Genomic DNA, 15,278 nt, shown 5'->3' on the forward strand with positions numbered 1-15,278 from the left:
TAAAATTAATATAATTCCTTTGTTATGTTTAAAATCATAATTTAGTCTACTTTTTGTGTACAAGATATCCAAGAGAACTTCCCTCTGGGTGTGAGTCTTGTGTACAGCAGGAGATAACATCTACTCTCTTAACACATTCTTAAAAGTACTTTGGACTATGTGCTGATGACAAAACACTGAAGTAAATTTGGAGCAATGGCTTAATATAAGTTAAAGAAGTTAAGATGGTGCTTATGTCAAACACACAAGTGTAACATAATATGCATACATGTTAACATTAAGCATGTGATCATTATACCTTTACACATAATGTCAAAGAGACTAAGTAAAACAAGACTAGGAAATCTAGATTCAGTTTGAACAATGAAAGCTTTCATTAGTATCTGTTCCAGTGGGGCAGAAGACCAGACAAAACACACAGAACCACACATTTATCCTATTTCTTCTTTTCTTTGTAAACGTCAGTTATTCCTGTTATTGCTACATTCACATAAGCTCATTTGAATAAAACAAAGCATATTGATTACATTTTTAACAATTCATGGCTGTAAAGCTAGCATATTTATTTTACTAATGACATTTTTATAATAGAACAATACAGAATAGAATAGTACTTAATTGTATACTATAGTATAGTAGGCCTACTTAATTAATAGTAGCCTACTTAATTCATCCCAAACTGGGAAATGTCACTGTTACAGCGGCAATACACCAAAGTCCTTTGAAATAAATAAATAAATAACATGGTATTTGTTTATTTATTTATTCATCAGGAATCAGACCATTTGTTGAATAATGAATTCTTAAGATCTAAGATCGCCGAATGGTGTGGTTGTCAATAAAGTTTTAGAGACATTTTGAGTGAGCATGCGCACTGGATCAATACTGCAGCTCTACAGCTATGTGAGGGTACAGGAATGCGGGGCTGTCAGTCTGTGTTGACATAGCTGCCGTTAGAGGTCCTACGCCTCTTTTCTGATGTAATCACAACGTTTCTGCATTCTGTCCGTCATACCGCAGGTTACTGAAGCCCAGAGCAATGGAAGACACATTGAGCCGCTGAGGACACAACGTTTCTCGAATCGCCATGGCCTCTTTAACCGTAGGCTTGGGGGCGCGGCGCATTGAGAAGCACCAGAAGTCTTTCTCCTTGTTCTTCTACCGGGCTGTCCGGGACCTGAAACCGGTCTGGATGCTGGAGGACATGCGAACGATGGAGACATTTTACCAGGAGGAGGACGCCAGCCTGAGAATTTACACGCCGTCAGAAGCGTTGCTTTACGCTATAGTTCACGACCACCAGGCGTACGCCCAGTACCTACTCAGGCGATACAGAGACGAGGCTCTTGCAAAGCCCGGGGAGCGTTTCTGCTGCTGCACGTCTTCTTCCCCTCACCTGGCCATGGCTGTCCGCTATGACAGGCGCTACATTCTAGGCCTTATCTTACAGGAAACTCATCGGATGGCCAGTATGTCCCCTCACACGGACCGAAGAGGGTGTTTTGCTACGGATGACGGCTCAACACCGTTGCATTTGGCCTGTGAGCTTCTGCGGCCCCAGGCGGTTATCATGCTGCTGGGAAATGGAGCGTCCCCACACGACCAGGACCCCAACGGCCTGACCCCGCTGGACGTCATTCTGGAAAAACTCAGGGACTCTAAAGTGATGAATGGTGGGGAGAGGAGGCAGTGCCTGGACAACCTGCTTATGTTTATGCCGAAGGTTCGGTTTAAACTGAAGGGGGCTCTGGACAGGGAGCCAGAGCGCTGGAGCAAGGTGCTGGGCAAGGAGATGTACAAGTACCTGACTGGAAAGAGCCCGGCGCCTCTGGTGCTCACCGCCATGCAGACAGTTCTGAAGCAGCTGAGTCCTGCGACCTTCCCGGACAGCCTAAATGACCTGCCAATACCCCCTTCTCTCAAACCGATGGGCCTTCCTGTTCACGGCGGCCGGCAGGACACTAAAGAGTGTGATAGTATGACTAAACTATTACTGCTCTAGTCTAGTTCTAAGTTAACACTATCCTTCAGGAAAACAGCGGGTCGTCTCAATTAACTTCAGTCTGTTAACCCACTAAGTTACTTAGTACAGTCATACCCTATGAATCAGTTTGTCTGACTTTGTGACAGTGTCTACCTACTGTACATTACATTGCCATCACTGTGAGAGTCATTTGTCGTTCACTGTTGTTCACAGCTATTGGAACATCAAAGAACCAACCTGTTCTCCAGCCGCAGTGAAAGGGCAGGGGGCCATACTTTGCGCAGGTCTGTTCAAACGTGTTAAGGCTTTTTACAACACACACATCAGAGAAGTAAACCAACACTGATGATAGTCTGCTACATTAAGATATGTTAAGAATTCCTTTATTTAGTTAATGCTGATTTTAATTAACATATTAATGTTAAATAATCCTATATTATTATGTAGTGTTCCTGTATTATTAGAAAACCTCATTGGATGACTATCTTTTTTAAATAAATAGTAAACAAAGTGATCTCATTCTTTCTTGACTCATGTTTGGTGGATCTGAACACACAGAACCAAGTTTTCCTTTGAAGCAGAAAAAAATCTTTAAAAAAAATGTTATGCTAAGGAGGAGTATACTGTATGTCCATACTTCTTGTGCAGCGGCCCTCAAAAATGACATACTTTTAAAGGCCTACTTTTGCCTTTATTATATACAGTTGGGACACACTGATGTTACACCATGGCACCTTATAAACAGCGACCTTGCTGTTCACATTTACAATATTGTAGCTACAGTACTTTGTGTTACATTTCTTTTATGATCAAAATGACATTTGTGGAGCTGTCAGGTTGCTGCTATTGAACCTTTACAGTGTTTATGTCTAAGGGTAGCTCTTTTTTTTAGCAAAGTATCACAACAAGGTGTTTCCATTAAAGCTCATCTGGTATTCTGCAGGTAGGCTATAATCTGCCTGGTTTATTTGCCTGTCTCTATATTCCAGCATGCACACCAGACTCTCAGACAGGGTGGTAAAGACACATGTTAAATATCTCCCTTGTACAACTTTTTTTATCAGGTGTTTTATTTAATTTCATTTGAGAGCAATTCTACCCCTTCATATAAGTCGTGGTACTCAAACATGCTCTGGGCCAAGAATAATCAGCATAAACTCAAAGGCCTACTTTTATGCTGTATTGGACCAACTCTCCTTTGAGCATATTCAGGAAGAAAGGTGCACACAGGGGAAAATGTCTGAGGTTCTTGGTCAGTTTTTCAGGATTTATAAACCCTAGTTCAATTACACTCCCTTATTTAATTCAATTCAATTTATATAGTGCATTTTACAATCAGAAATGGTCTCAAAGCGTTTCACAGAGACCCAGAGCCTGAACCCCCTTAAGTGTCTATCTATACAATATATATTGTCAGTCAATAAATAGTAATAGTAATTTAATAGTAAGCATTGGAATATTCAGGGTCCGGACTGCAGGTCTGGAGGCAGAGAGACCTGCTGAGAGAGAGAGAGGCACAAAACTACGAGGAAGACAGCAAACACATGAATCACTAGTTTGATGAAAATATGATTTTACTCTGAGAAGCAGCTGTAGAAATCTTCCTAAATCAATTTTAGATTTTGTCCACTAGATGATGCCATTTCCATAGTCAAACACATCACCCTACTTGGCAACAAAAATTCTGCCTTTGCCAAACTCTCATGGTACACCTTGATGGGCAAGAATGAGTGAGCATCATATGTCTTAACCGTTTGCATTGAAAAACACAAATTGACTGTTTCTAATATGTTCTACATATTAAAACATACATACATATTTAAAATGAATAAACGCAATAGGTTAAACTACTACACAGTGGTAGATATTAGGCTCAGTCCTACAGTAAAGGTAACATGTAATTTGGAATTACAGTATTGTTACAGTATTTTAGTTTCATATAAAATTTATGTAGCTAAATATGTAAAGTAATGAAGTCCATGTTCATTATTTAAGGTTTTTCAATTCATTCACTGATTTAGGTTCTAAGTATATGTGTGAATTGTGTGTCATGTTATGTTTACATGTCATGACATATTACTCCTCTCCCAATCCATTCTGCTCATTAGCAGTGGAGAGCCACTCTGCCAGTCTTAAAACATGTACTCACTGCAGCCATCCCTGCTGTTCATATTGACCATAAAAAAACATCCTCCTTTAACAGCAACACCAGCCTCTTAAACACCTGTGCTTGGAATAGTGGCTACATTTGACAATGAAGTGTGACAAAACTATGCTTGCAATGAAAAACAGCAATAGAGGAATAAGCATTACAAAGGTGAAGTGTTTGACTGGAGACGATGTGGCACTGCCTTGTGTTTTCTCTGTCTTTTTCTTGTTCTGCTAGATCATTGCATGATGAATTCTAGTCTGACCACTCATTACACAATACATTATATTCATTGTCTCACTTCAGCTTAATTCTTAGACTTCCTGGGGAGGGACACATTGTTTTCTACAGAATTGTATATAAATAAGCACTTCCTCATTCAAACTGGAACACCTGATGACATATGATGACATCTTACAAAAAAAAGTTTTTATTACAGTTCCACCATAACAGGTTTCTTACATGTGCTGTCTCTATCGCACCGCCCAAATTCCATCTGAGGGCATAAGAGTGTTCTTGTATCCACTGGTGCATTTGTCACCTACTCCAGCGAAGATGCACATGTGCCATATATTCTCCTTTTTTTCAGCCTGGGTGCTGAGCTACACCCTGGTTCATGTGGATGGATGTGACTTTGCTCAGTCCGTTTGTGGGGCCTATGCTCCTGGGGACGTTGTGATAGGTATATTGTTGCCATGTCATCAGAAAGTGACGGCAGTACATGAACGGATTAGACCTGAAAACTTTCACTGCTCAGGGTGAGTGAAATATCTTAAATCTTAATGGCTTTTTCAACCATAGAGGTAAAGGTTGTTTATTTAGGCACTTTGGTTCCCTGTTAATGTGTTTATGTTTTTTACTAAATACACTGAATATGGATTTTACTGAGTAAAAACTGCTCAGAAGGTAATAAAGAAATTCATACATTTGGTTACTGAAATTCCAGGTTTTATAGTTTTTATAACTTTAGGGGTGGAGCGGTTCACTAAATCCACGGTTCGGTTCGTATCACGGTTCTGAGGTCACGGTTTTTGGTTCGGTTCGGTTCTCATTGTTGAGGATTTTTCTACTTTTAACACTCTGGAAATACCAGATGAGCATAAAATATATATCCTAATTATCCAACATTTACCATATTTAAGAATCAGTTCAGTGTTTCCCCTATCAGATATCAGGTTAAGTCAAATTCATTTCATTTTATTTTCTATATAGCACCAGATCATAACAGAAGCCATTTAAGAAAACCTTTCCTTTAGAACAGGTCTACACTTTGTTCTTTTATTAAACAAACTGAACACATACTCCCACCGCCGGACAGAGAACGACATGCTAGTTGGATAGCCTGAACTCTATGACTACGCTAGCTTAAGCTAACGGTGCTGATGTCCGTGTTTTTATTTTTGCCATTGAAATATGCTATTTACACGATTGGACGCAGAGTGCTGCGGGTCTATCTGCTCTGCTGCAGCTGAACCTGCAGCGTGAAGCCACAGAGAGACTGACCGCTTGTTAATGTGAGGAGGCGGGGGAGGAGCTCAGGGTCGCTGCTTGTCGAGGACAGTAGCCTGACTGCAGAGTAATTTCACGTCATTGTCTCAAAGCGCTTCACAGAAAGTCAGAACGTAAGACCCAGAACCTGAACCCCCCTAAGAGCACTGTGGCAAGGAAAAACTCCCTTTAAGAGGAAGAAACCTTGAGCAGGACCCGTCTACTTAAGGGGGAACCAGTCCTGCTGCTAGTCGGCCGGGTAGAGGAGGAGAAGAAGAGGGAGACAGGACAGAGAGGATGAAGGAGAGAGAGAGAGAGAGGATTAAACATGCAGCAAACATGGTACAGTACAGAGCAAACGACAGCAAGATGAAACAGTGATTATATTATAATGGATTTCTATATATATCGTCAGTCCATAAGTAGTAATAGTAATTTGATAGTAATCAAAGCAAAGATGAGCAGCAGGGGCTGATGAAGTCAATGAGCACAGGAGAGTTAAGGGGCCGGACTGCAGTTCAGTATGCAGGTCTTGAGACCTGCAAAGAGAGAGAGCGAGAGCGAGGCACAAAACTACGAGGAAGACAATAAACACAGATTATGAGACGATATTACCCAGTGTGAGCCAGACTAAGGAGAGTAGAGGAGAGGTCAGAGGGTGAGAGGGAAACTGCTCAGTGGATCATGTTTGTGCCCCCCGACAACGTAGACCTAGAGCAGCATAGTTGTGCTAAAAGTTAAGATTTTATCAGCCCTATGACACCTGTTATACCTGTGGCTGAGGCGACTGTAACTATACCTACCAGCCCTACACACTAGGTCTAAGGCTAACTATACACCTTACTAAACAGAAAAGTTTTAAGTCTAGTCTAAGGAAGGCAGTGTCTGCCTCTCGGACCCAGATTGGTAACTGGTTCCATAATAGCGGTGCCTGATAGCTAAAAGCTCGTCCTCCCATTCTACTGCAAGTCCATGAAGAGCCTTGTAGGTTAGAAGAAGGAACTTGAAGCATATTCTTGAGTCGCTAGAACAGGAGAGATATGATCCCTTTGGCTGCTTCCTGTCAGAACTCTAGCTGCTGCATTCTGGATCAGCTGCAGACTGTTGATGGAGTAAGGTGGACAGTCTTGTCCAAGAACACACAACAGGAGTCGGGATCGAACCACCAACCTTCTGGTTACTGGACAACCCTGCTATACCACTGTGCCACTGTTGTCCGAGTTTAATAGTAAAAAGTTGGAGGACATCCAGTCTCTTATGTCCTTTAGACATGCCTGTAGTCTGACTAGCGGCTCAGTTTCTTCAGGCTTCATGGATAAATACAGCTGGGTATCATCAGCATAACAATGAAAGTTTATGCCGTGTTTCTGGATGATGTTTCCTAGAGGGAGCATATAGAGGGTGAACAAGATCGGTCCGAGCACAGAACCCTGTGGAACACCATGATTAACCCTTGTACATGAGGAGGAAACATCATTAACATGAAAGTGAAATCTGTCAGATAAATATGATTTAAACCAGCGCAGTGCTGTTGGTGGTGATTTTATCGGTGAAGAAGCTCATGAAGTCTTAACTACTAAGAGCTGCAGGAATGCGAGGCTCCACAGAGCTGTGGCTCTTTGTCAGTCTGGCTACAGCGTTAAAGAGAAAGCGCGGGTTGTTCTTGTTTTCTTCTATTAGTGATGAATAGTAGGCTGTCCTAGCTCCCTCTGGGAGTCATCTGATTTAGAGAACTGCCACTTCCTCTCCATCCTTGTGATCCGTTTCAGTGATCGGATATTTGAGTTGTACCATGAAGCTAGCCTCTTCTGATTTGTAGTTTTCTTCTTCAGTGAAGTAATCCTGTTTAAGACTGAGTGTAGTGTGTCTGCAGTGTTGTTGACAAAGCAGTCCATTTCTGCAGGAGTAATATTTAAGTTGGTACCCCCATCAGTACTTATACATGGGGAGTACTGGTAGGATTGCTGTCCTAAACTGCGATACAATGTCTTCAGACAGACATCAGCTGTAGTAGACCTTTTCCTCAGATGCTGATAGGTCTGAACGAGAGAAGTCAAAGGTAATTAATGAGTGATCTGAAAGAACAGGATTTTGAGACCACACTAGCAGGTTCTCAGCTTCCAGGCCGTAGGTGAGAACCAGATTGAAGGTGTGACCGTGACAGTGTGTGGGTTCATTTACTAACTGAGAGAACCCAACTGAATCCAAGAGTGAGTTGAAGGCAATCTTCAGACTGTCGGAGTCGACTTCCATATGAATGTTAAAGTCACCCACTATAATGTCTTTATCTGTGCTGAGCACTAACTTGATAAGAAGTCTGAAAACTCCAGCAGGAACTCTGAATAAGCAGCAGCAGGTGGACGATACACTACGATGAGTAAAACAAATTCTGACTTCTTCCAGCTTCGTGAGACAGGCTGAGAGTGAGACTCGTTCATTTAAATTCATTTAAAGCAACATATTCTTCATCCTGTAACCAAGTCTCAGTGAGACAAAATATATCAGTGTGATGATCAATAATTAAGTCATTAACTAAGAGCGATGAATCGTATGTTAAACAATCCACACCTGAGTGTTCTGTTACCTTGTTCTATGTGTTTGTGTGTGTTAGTGTGTATTTTTATGAGGGTATTATGATTAATATATCTTAACTTGTGTTATTGATGAACTGTGGGAGGACGTGCGATTGACACCACTTCAATAACATTGTTAAGCTTAGAGAGGTGTGTAGGACAGCAACTCTGCCTCCTGGTCTCGACCCTGGGTTTTCAGGTTGGTCTAATAAACTTGGCTATGTTGCTAGAAATCAGAGTTGTAGCGAGCGAAATGTAGCGAGAGAGACGGGGGGGTTTCCCTAACGTTCTGCACTCTGCCATGTAATAATTGTTTTTGTTTTTTTTGACTTTTCTTAGTTTTGATCTGTCAACATTTGTAAGATCCTTGGCTGCAATCCATGAAATTGAGGAAGTAAATGCAGCTGGCTTCCTACCTGGACTGCGACTTGGATATATCATGTGTGACACATGCTCGTATGCCAGCAAAGCACTGCAAAATGTGGGGCATATGCTTGCTATCAACAGTTCTACACACGCCAAATGCGACTACTCCGAATTCAGACCTAGAGTCAAAGTTATTTTAGGAGCGCTGTACTCTGAGGAGTCGATTGCTGTGGCTAGACTCCTGAATGTTTATATGGTCCCTCTGGTAAGTGACATTTTACTGCAGAGTTTCTAGTAAATTAATGTTCCCTCTTAAAATCATTTGTTTACCTAAAAGTAATGATTCTTGAATAATACATGCAGTAGCTGTTTTTTTGTAGTGTTTTTTTGTAAATAAATTCTTTTTCTGATTTGATCTCATCAGCTGAGCAGTGCATCATCTTCACCAGAACTCAGTGACAAGCTGCGCTACCCAGTGTTTTTAAGGACTATTCCCAGTGACAAGCATCAAACCAAAGCAGTAGCCAAATTGATGCACTACTATGGTTGGAACTGGGTTGGAGTTGTATATGGGGACGATGACTATGGCAAAGCAGCATTCCAAAGCTTTCTTGGGGATGCAGAGGCAAATAGTGTTTGCTTGGCTTACCAGGAGGTGTTGCCTAATTACCTTGATCAGTCAAACAGCAAACAACGCATCACAGAGGTAGCCCAGGTGATTCGCTCTTCCAATGCTCAGGTGGTGCTGCTAATCCTCAAGTCAGAGCTGGTGGAGGTCCTCTTTAAGGAAATGATCAGAACAAACACATCAAGGGTCTGGATTTCCAGTGATGCTTGGTCCAGAAGCTTATCCCTTGCCCAAATGGATGGGATCAACGAGGTTGGGGACATTTTGGGCTTTACCTTCATTGCATCGAAGAGTGAAGCATTTGATAATTATCTCAAGAATCTTGCACCACCCTTAGACGGATACAACCACTTTATTGAAGAGTACAAGAACCTGAGATTCAACTGTTCTGTGTCAGAATGTTTCTCAAACAGTCCTCCAAAAGACCTATCAAATCAAACTGATGACTATCTTGTAAAGGCAATGGATACAAGTGAACCTTACCTGCAAAGAGTAGCTGTTTGGGCCATAGCAAATGCTCTCAAAAAGCTACTGCACTGCAATGGTTCCTTATGCTCAGGAGAACTGAACTTCCCACCATGGAAGGTGAGCGGTGCTGGTTTACATTAACGTGTGTTGGTTTTTGTTCTGTCAAATTTATATCCCATCTAGTGTGCTTACTTCTTCAAACAATATTTCACAGTATTTTAATTGACATTCTGTCTTTTCTTTTACAGCTTCTTATAGAACTGAAACAAGTGAAATTTGAATTTCAGAACCAGTTGTACTCCTTTGATAACAATGGCGAATTCACAAATGGATACGATCTGATTATGTGGAAAAAGGACGGCAACCAGAGAGCATTTAAAAGGACTGGGAGATATCACATCCCTACTAATCAAATGGAACTTGATGTGAAAGAATCGACCTGGCTTTTAACAGCTAATACATCGGTAAGATAATGGCCATATGGTTGTTTTTTTTACTACCGGTAGTCCAAGTAGCCAATTTGATTTGTCAAAAAAGAGAAAATTCAAGACCTTAGCTGTAGTTACATAAACCCTGAAGATTTTATTAAAAAGCAGTTACAGCAGCTAACATTTAGCAAGATAAGTCAGAGCATGTACTATTAGAAAAAAAATACTTACTTACTAACTTAAGGACAGTGTTGCAGAGAGAAAAATGTACTAGCTGGCTTTTAAGTGATTGCCTTAGAGAACTCCAAATATACAAAAAAGCATGATTTATGTCCAGAGAATGTACAGTAGCTGAACCTTGAAGAGTGCTGGAAACACAACAGCAGTCTGTCAGTGTGATAAACACGCATTGTACAGTGACTGCTGTTGTGACAAAGAACCTGATTTAATTCTAACCAGTTTGAAAAGAATGAGCTATAGAATAGAATAGAATAGATCTTTTTTGTCACTGTCACAAGTACAACGGAATTTAAAGTGCTCTCCAGTCAGTGCATCTTTCAGTCTATAAAAAAAATATAATTTAGATCTAAGTTGTTCTGTCAGAATACGATTGATTAAACAGTAATTGTGCACATTATTTCTTAGTAGTATTGAGAACAGTTATTGCAGTTGGAAACTGCTTTTGAGTCTGTTTGTCCTTTAATTAATTAATTAGTCTGCACCGCCTGCCAGAAGACAACATTTCAAACAGGGGGTGTCCAGGGTGTGAAGTGTCCTTTATAATGTTTTAATGTTAGAGGTACAAAGTAGAACCTACTCTACAAGCTATCTGTCAATACACTGACCTGCTGTTCTTTTGTTTTTCCTCTTACAGACCCCACAATCCAGATGCTCAGAAAGCTGCCCTCCTGGATGGGTGAAGAAGATATTGAACATGTCCTGTTGCTACAACTGCACCCAGTGCGTGGAGGGGACTTATTCAGATGCCTGGGGTATAGCAAATCAGTGTCAACATTTAAAACCACTTAAGATAAAGGGGCTTTTTATTATTGTTGATAAGCTCAACATTCTGGAGGCCAATGAAGAGAAGCTAGAACAGAACAAACATGATCTTTCTTGCTGATCTTATCTCTTGTAACACACATACATGTGATCTGTGGCATCAAAAGCAGCACTGAGGTGCAGTACAGAGCACGCACAGAGACAGCACCAGGGTCGTAAGCCATGAGGAGGTCATATGTAACTTTAACCAGTGAAGTGCTGTGATCGACTCAAACACTTCATTTCTATGTAGATGGTCACATAACACTCACATATGTCCTTATTAGTATTTTATTAGTATCATACAAATATAGATATTGTAAAAAAAATAGAAGCCTGTACAATTTGTTTTTCCCAATATCAGACATTTTAGCTCAATTTCAAGACCCCCCTCTGCTCTGCTAGTGATGAACAGAGTGAGCACAGACATGACTAAAAAGCTGATAAGACAGGAGCCATTCAGATGTTTATTTTAAACTTCTCTACAGACAGAGAAAGCAGCCTCGTCTGTGTTACCACAGTGTGTAGGTGTGTCCCCAGCAGAGGAAGGCCATGACTGAAAGTGTGGCCTTCATTCTCTCTATACTGCTCTACTGTGGTTTCTGTTTATATTCCTTACATTCCTTAAACACAGTCTACTTTCCAGTTAGATAATATTAAGTCCACAAAGCTATTCTGCTGCTAATTTCAAGAAAGAACAAAATGATGAAAAAAAAGACAACTTGTAAGATCATTAATTAAAAAAAAGATAGGTAGTCTCAGTAATATGTAATAAATATAATATAAACCATTCTCTACTGCTGCAGCATCAGCACCTACATGCTCCAAAAATGTCCTTTTGATAGAATATTTATTTTGTGATTTTGTTTTAGTTGACCAGGTTACGCATAAGGCATCCATGCAAAGGACTCACTTATAACCAGAGAGGGTAAAAGATTGATATCAGTATCAGCAGATACTTAAAGGTGTGGTATCTGTATCAAACACAAAGAGTTGCTATTGAGTATTTGTAGATAAAAGAGACAAGGCAAAAACTAAAAAGATGCATCCCTAATATCCATATTCTTGTTGCATAGTGGTTGCATATTGTACTATATTTTTTAACATCTTATATGATATTTTTACTGTGCGACTGATGAAATCACTTGTTTGTCATCAATGTTTTAATGATAAAACACTGTTTTAATGATAGCACTGACTTATTTAACTACCTCTTATTTACATCTTCATCATCATCAATGATCATGTTTTACTACACTTGGTCACACAAAGATCAATAACCACAGCTCTCTGTGGATATAAGTCAGATTTCCAGTGGCCAGTACAAACAGACACAGAATAAATTCCTTCTGGACAAATTGGATAGATATACAATCAATCAGTGAAATGCGTTTTCCTATTAAATACTTGAAAATGTGTTCTTAGCAATTCTGCAAATATTTATGAATGGATCCTTTGTATATTTGCATTACCACATGTTTACAGTGTGAGTTATTTCTAGTATACTTTATATTAATATCTCTGTGAATTGCAGGCATAATATTAATTCTGTAATTTTATTCAACAGATCTTCATGACTGCAAGAAGTGTCCAAATGGTACTTGGTCTCTCAAGGGTGAGACTCAATGTAGGGCAAGAACAGAGTACTACCTGCATTGGAGTGATCCTCATCCGATTACCATGATATCAGCTGCTGCCCTTGGCGTCATGCTCTTGTTGGTTATCTTCATTATCTTTATAGTGTACAGAGAATCTTTTCCCATGAAAAGAGCTGAGGTGAGACTGTCGAGTGTAATGATGGCTGGTTTGGCTGTGAGCTTTGCAAGTGTGGTATGCTTCATGGGCAAACCCAGTACACATCTGTGCCGGGCCCGTCAGGTTATGTACGCCATGGGTTTCACCTTGTGTGTATCCTGCATCTTAGTAAAAGCCTATCGTACCTTTCTGGTATTTCTTCCTTTTGGGCAGCTCACAAAGAGACAACTACACAAACTATACAAACCACCACTGATTGTCATTGTTATGACCTCTCTCCAGGGGATTATCTGCCTTCTCTGGCTGATTTTTGATTCTCCTGATATTGATGACACACCTCCATCTCCGCAAAACATGAGGAAAATAGTACAATGTAGAGAAGGAAAAACATACATTGGTTTTGGCATTATGCTGAGCTACATAGCTCTGCTAGCATTGGTTGGCTTCCTGTTGGCATTTAAAGGCAGGAAGGTACCCCAGGAGTTCAGTGAAACGGGTTATATTATTTTTAGCATGCTGATGTACTTGTTTGTGTGGGTGTGTTTTATCCCAGTCTATATAACTAACACAGGTGAGAATACTCCTGTACAGGCTTCAGCCATTTTAGCATCCAACTATGGCATCATCTTCTGCCATTTTTTACCCAAGTGCTATGAAGCTCTTTGTGGATCAAAGACTGATACACTGGAGAGTATCCTGAGAAGATGGAGACTTATCTCCAGTCCAAACATTGATTCAGGCACAGAGACAGAAAAGAACACCCCAGGAATTGACACACCTTCACATAACGGTGTCAGGTTTTCAGTATCAAGTGTCTCAACTATAGTCAGCTCCGCTGATTCAGAGGTAGCCATGATGCCCATGGCACATGAAAAGATGTATGCCTGTCCACTGTCAGACAACTTTAAATCACAACTGAAAAGGAGACAGAGGAGTAAATCCCTCTAAGGTGCCTACACATTATAATCAGTACATCTACTATTCCATAATTTGTACACAGCTGCTTATGTAAAATAAATTAGATCAGTTGCTGAAAACTAGAAATTTGCAAATAAGAAATACTCTTGATTGAACTACTCTGCACTACTCTACTCTGAACTACTAAAAAAATATCCATGTGCTTTCTTGCACGAGTTGCATAAAAAGTATCTCAATACTAACACATTTTGCAGGGCTGAAAATTTTTTTTATACTGTAGGATAGTACAGATTTTTGTGGTTTGATCTGCATCCTGGTCAAAAATAAGAACCAATAACAATACCTTTAGTCTTGTCTGAATTAAGAAGCAAGATTTATCCAAGTACACTTTTGTTAATTAGACCTTGGAGGTAGTGTCCTCTGGTTCCTGGCCCTTTTTTCCAGAGAGGAAACAGTATCAAAAGCTGTACACAGTCAGGTTCTTTCACAGACACACAAATTCCTTTATTTATCCCAGACAGACTTATTATCTATGACAGACATACAAGATTCCCAACCAAGAATCAAAAGATGGCATAGAGTCCACAAATAATACATACGCAACATCAGTTAACTGCAAAATCTGTATCGCTGCTACCCGCTGTCTTGGCATATTGCTAACTGAATGACTTCTTTGGTTATAGCATGATCAGATAGTATTGGAATTTGTCCCACTTGCAATGCATCACCCACATAATTACTTTCTCTGTACTGAGATTGAGAATTTAAATAAAAACAGAATAATAAACTTTTGTTTTGTTTTGCTGGTTGAATGTGAAAAGATTAAGATTAAGAAAGAAAAATGAATTCCTAAAGAACCATTAATAATATTGTGTTTGATAGTGTGTTGCGTATGTTTATATGGGAAGCAATTTCTACTCCAAAAATGGCATGTTGTGTTACTGCCAGGGCTGTTATGTTTGTCTCCCCAAGTTGGATTATGCCAGCAGATAATTATAGAGCTATTACACTATAAACTCTATTCTCAGGTACATTCTGTCCATTTGTTGATAATTTGATAGCTTTATCATCTAGTACAACTTATTTTTATGGCCCTTCTAATGGTGTTAATCATTGCATTGTTTTTGGGCTCAGGCATAATTGGGTTGGGTGTTTTTATATGCTGGTTATGTGATTGTATAATTATGAATCTAAAATAAACAAGTCTTTTTCTGAGGAGAAATGTAATGTTGCCATGATACACTTCCAGAAACATAGAGTACCGTAAATCAATCTCTTTGGAGACAGGGCACTCACTGACACCTTGAAGTGATTGCTTTATTGGGTTCTCTTTTTCTACTTTCAGATCTTGTGTGAAAATGTGCTTTTTTGCAGAAATACAGAAACTTTACAGAACCATATCCATACACAAGCTTAAAATCAACAAAAAAATTATTTGCCAAAATAAATTGCTATGAATGCCTAGCGTATAATAAGTATA

At 39.9% G+C, this 15,278-nt stretch overlaps 2 protein-coding genes across 2 annotated transcripts; both read left to right on the forward strand.

Annotated features, from left to right (window-relative positions):
* Positions 1-897: 897 nt before the first annotated feature.
* On the forward strand, positions 898-2,332 carry LOC114429177 (ankyrin repeat domain-containing protein 9). The gene has a single exon (XM_028398071.1). The coding sequence runs from the start codon at positions 1,088-1,090 to the stop codon at positions 2,000-2,002; it is 915 nt and encodes a 304-aa protein (XP_028253872.1). The 5' UTR covers positions 898-1,087; the 3' UTR covers positions 2,003-2,332.
* A 2,356-nt stretch (positions 2,333-4,688) lies between these two features.
* On the forward strand, positions 4,689-14,186 carry olfcb1 (olfactory receptor C family, b1). The gene is made up of 6 exons (XM_028397875.1): positions 4,689-4,891; positions 8,534-8,825; positions 8,985-9,773; positions 9,905-10,120; positions 10,959-11,076; positions 12,693-14,186. Exons 1-6 carry the CDS (start codon positions 4,689-4,691, stop codon positions 13,826-13,828), a joined length of 2,754 nt encoding a protein of 917 aa, XP_028253676.1. The 3' UTR covers positions 13,829-14,186.
* Positions 14,187-15,278: the final 1,092 nt, after the last annotated feature.

Source organism: Parambassis ranga, chromosome 24 (genome assembly GCF_900634625.1).
Source record: "Parambassis ranga chromosome 24, fParRan2.1, whole genome shotgun sequence".
NCBI lineage: Eukaryota > Metazoa > Chordata > Actinopteri > Ambassidae > Parambassis > Parambassis ranga.

Excerpts from the sequence above, each read along its gene's own strand:
- LOC114429177 (XM_028398071.1), top strand. The coding sequence starts at position 1,088 with ATGGCCTCTTTAACCGTAGGCTTGGGGGCGCGGCGCATTGAGAAGCAC.
- olfcb1 (XM_028397875.1), top strand. The coding sequence starts at position 4,689 with ATGCACATGTGCCATATATTCTCCTTTTTTTCAGCCTGGGTGCTGAGC. Across the intron at positions 4,892-8,533 it reads GAAAACTTTCACTGCTCAGG|TTTTGATCTGTCAACATTTG; the intron begins GTGAGTGAAATA and ends GACTTTTCTTAG. Across the intron at positions 11,077-12,692 it reads GACTTATTCAGATGCCTGGG|ATCTTCATGACTGCAAGAAG; the intron begins GTATAGCAAATC and ends TTTATTCAACAG.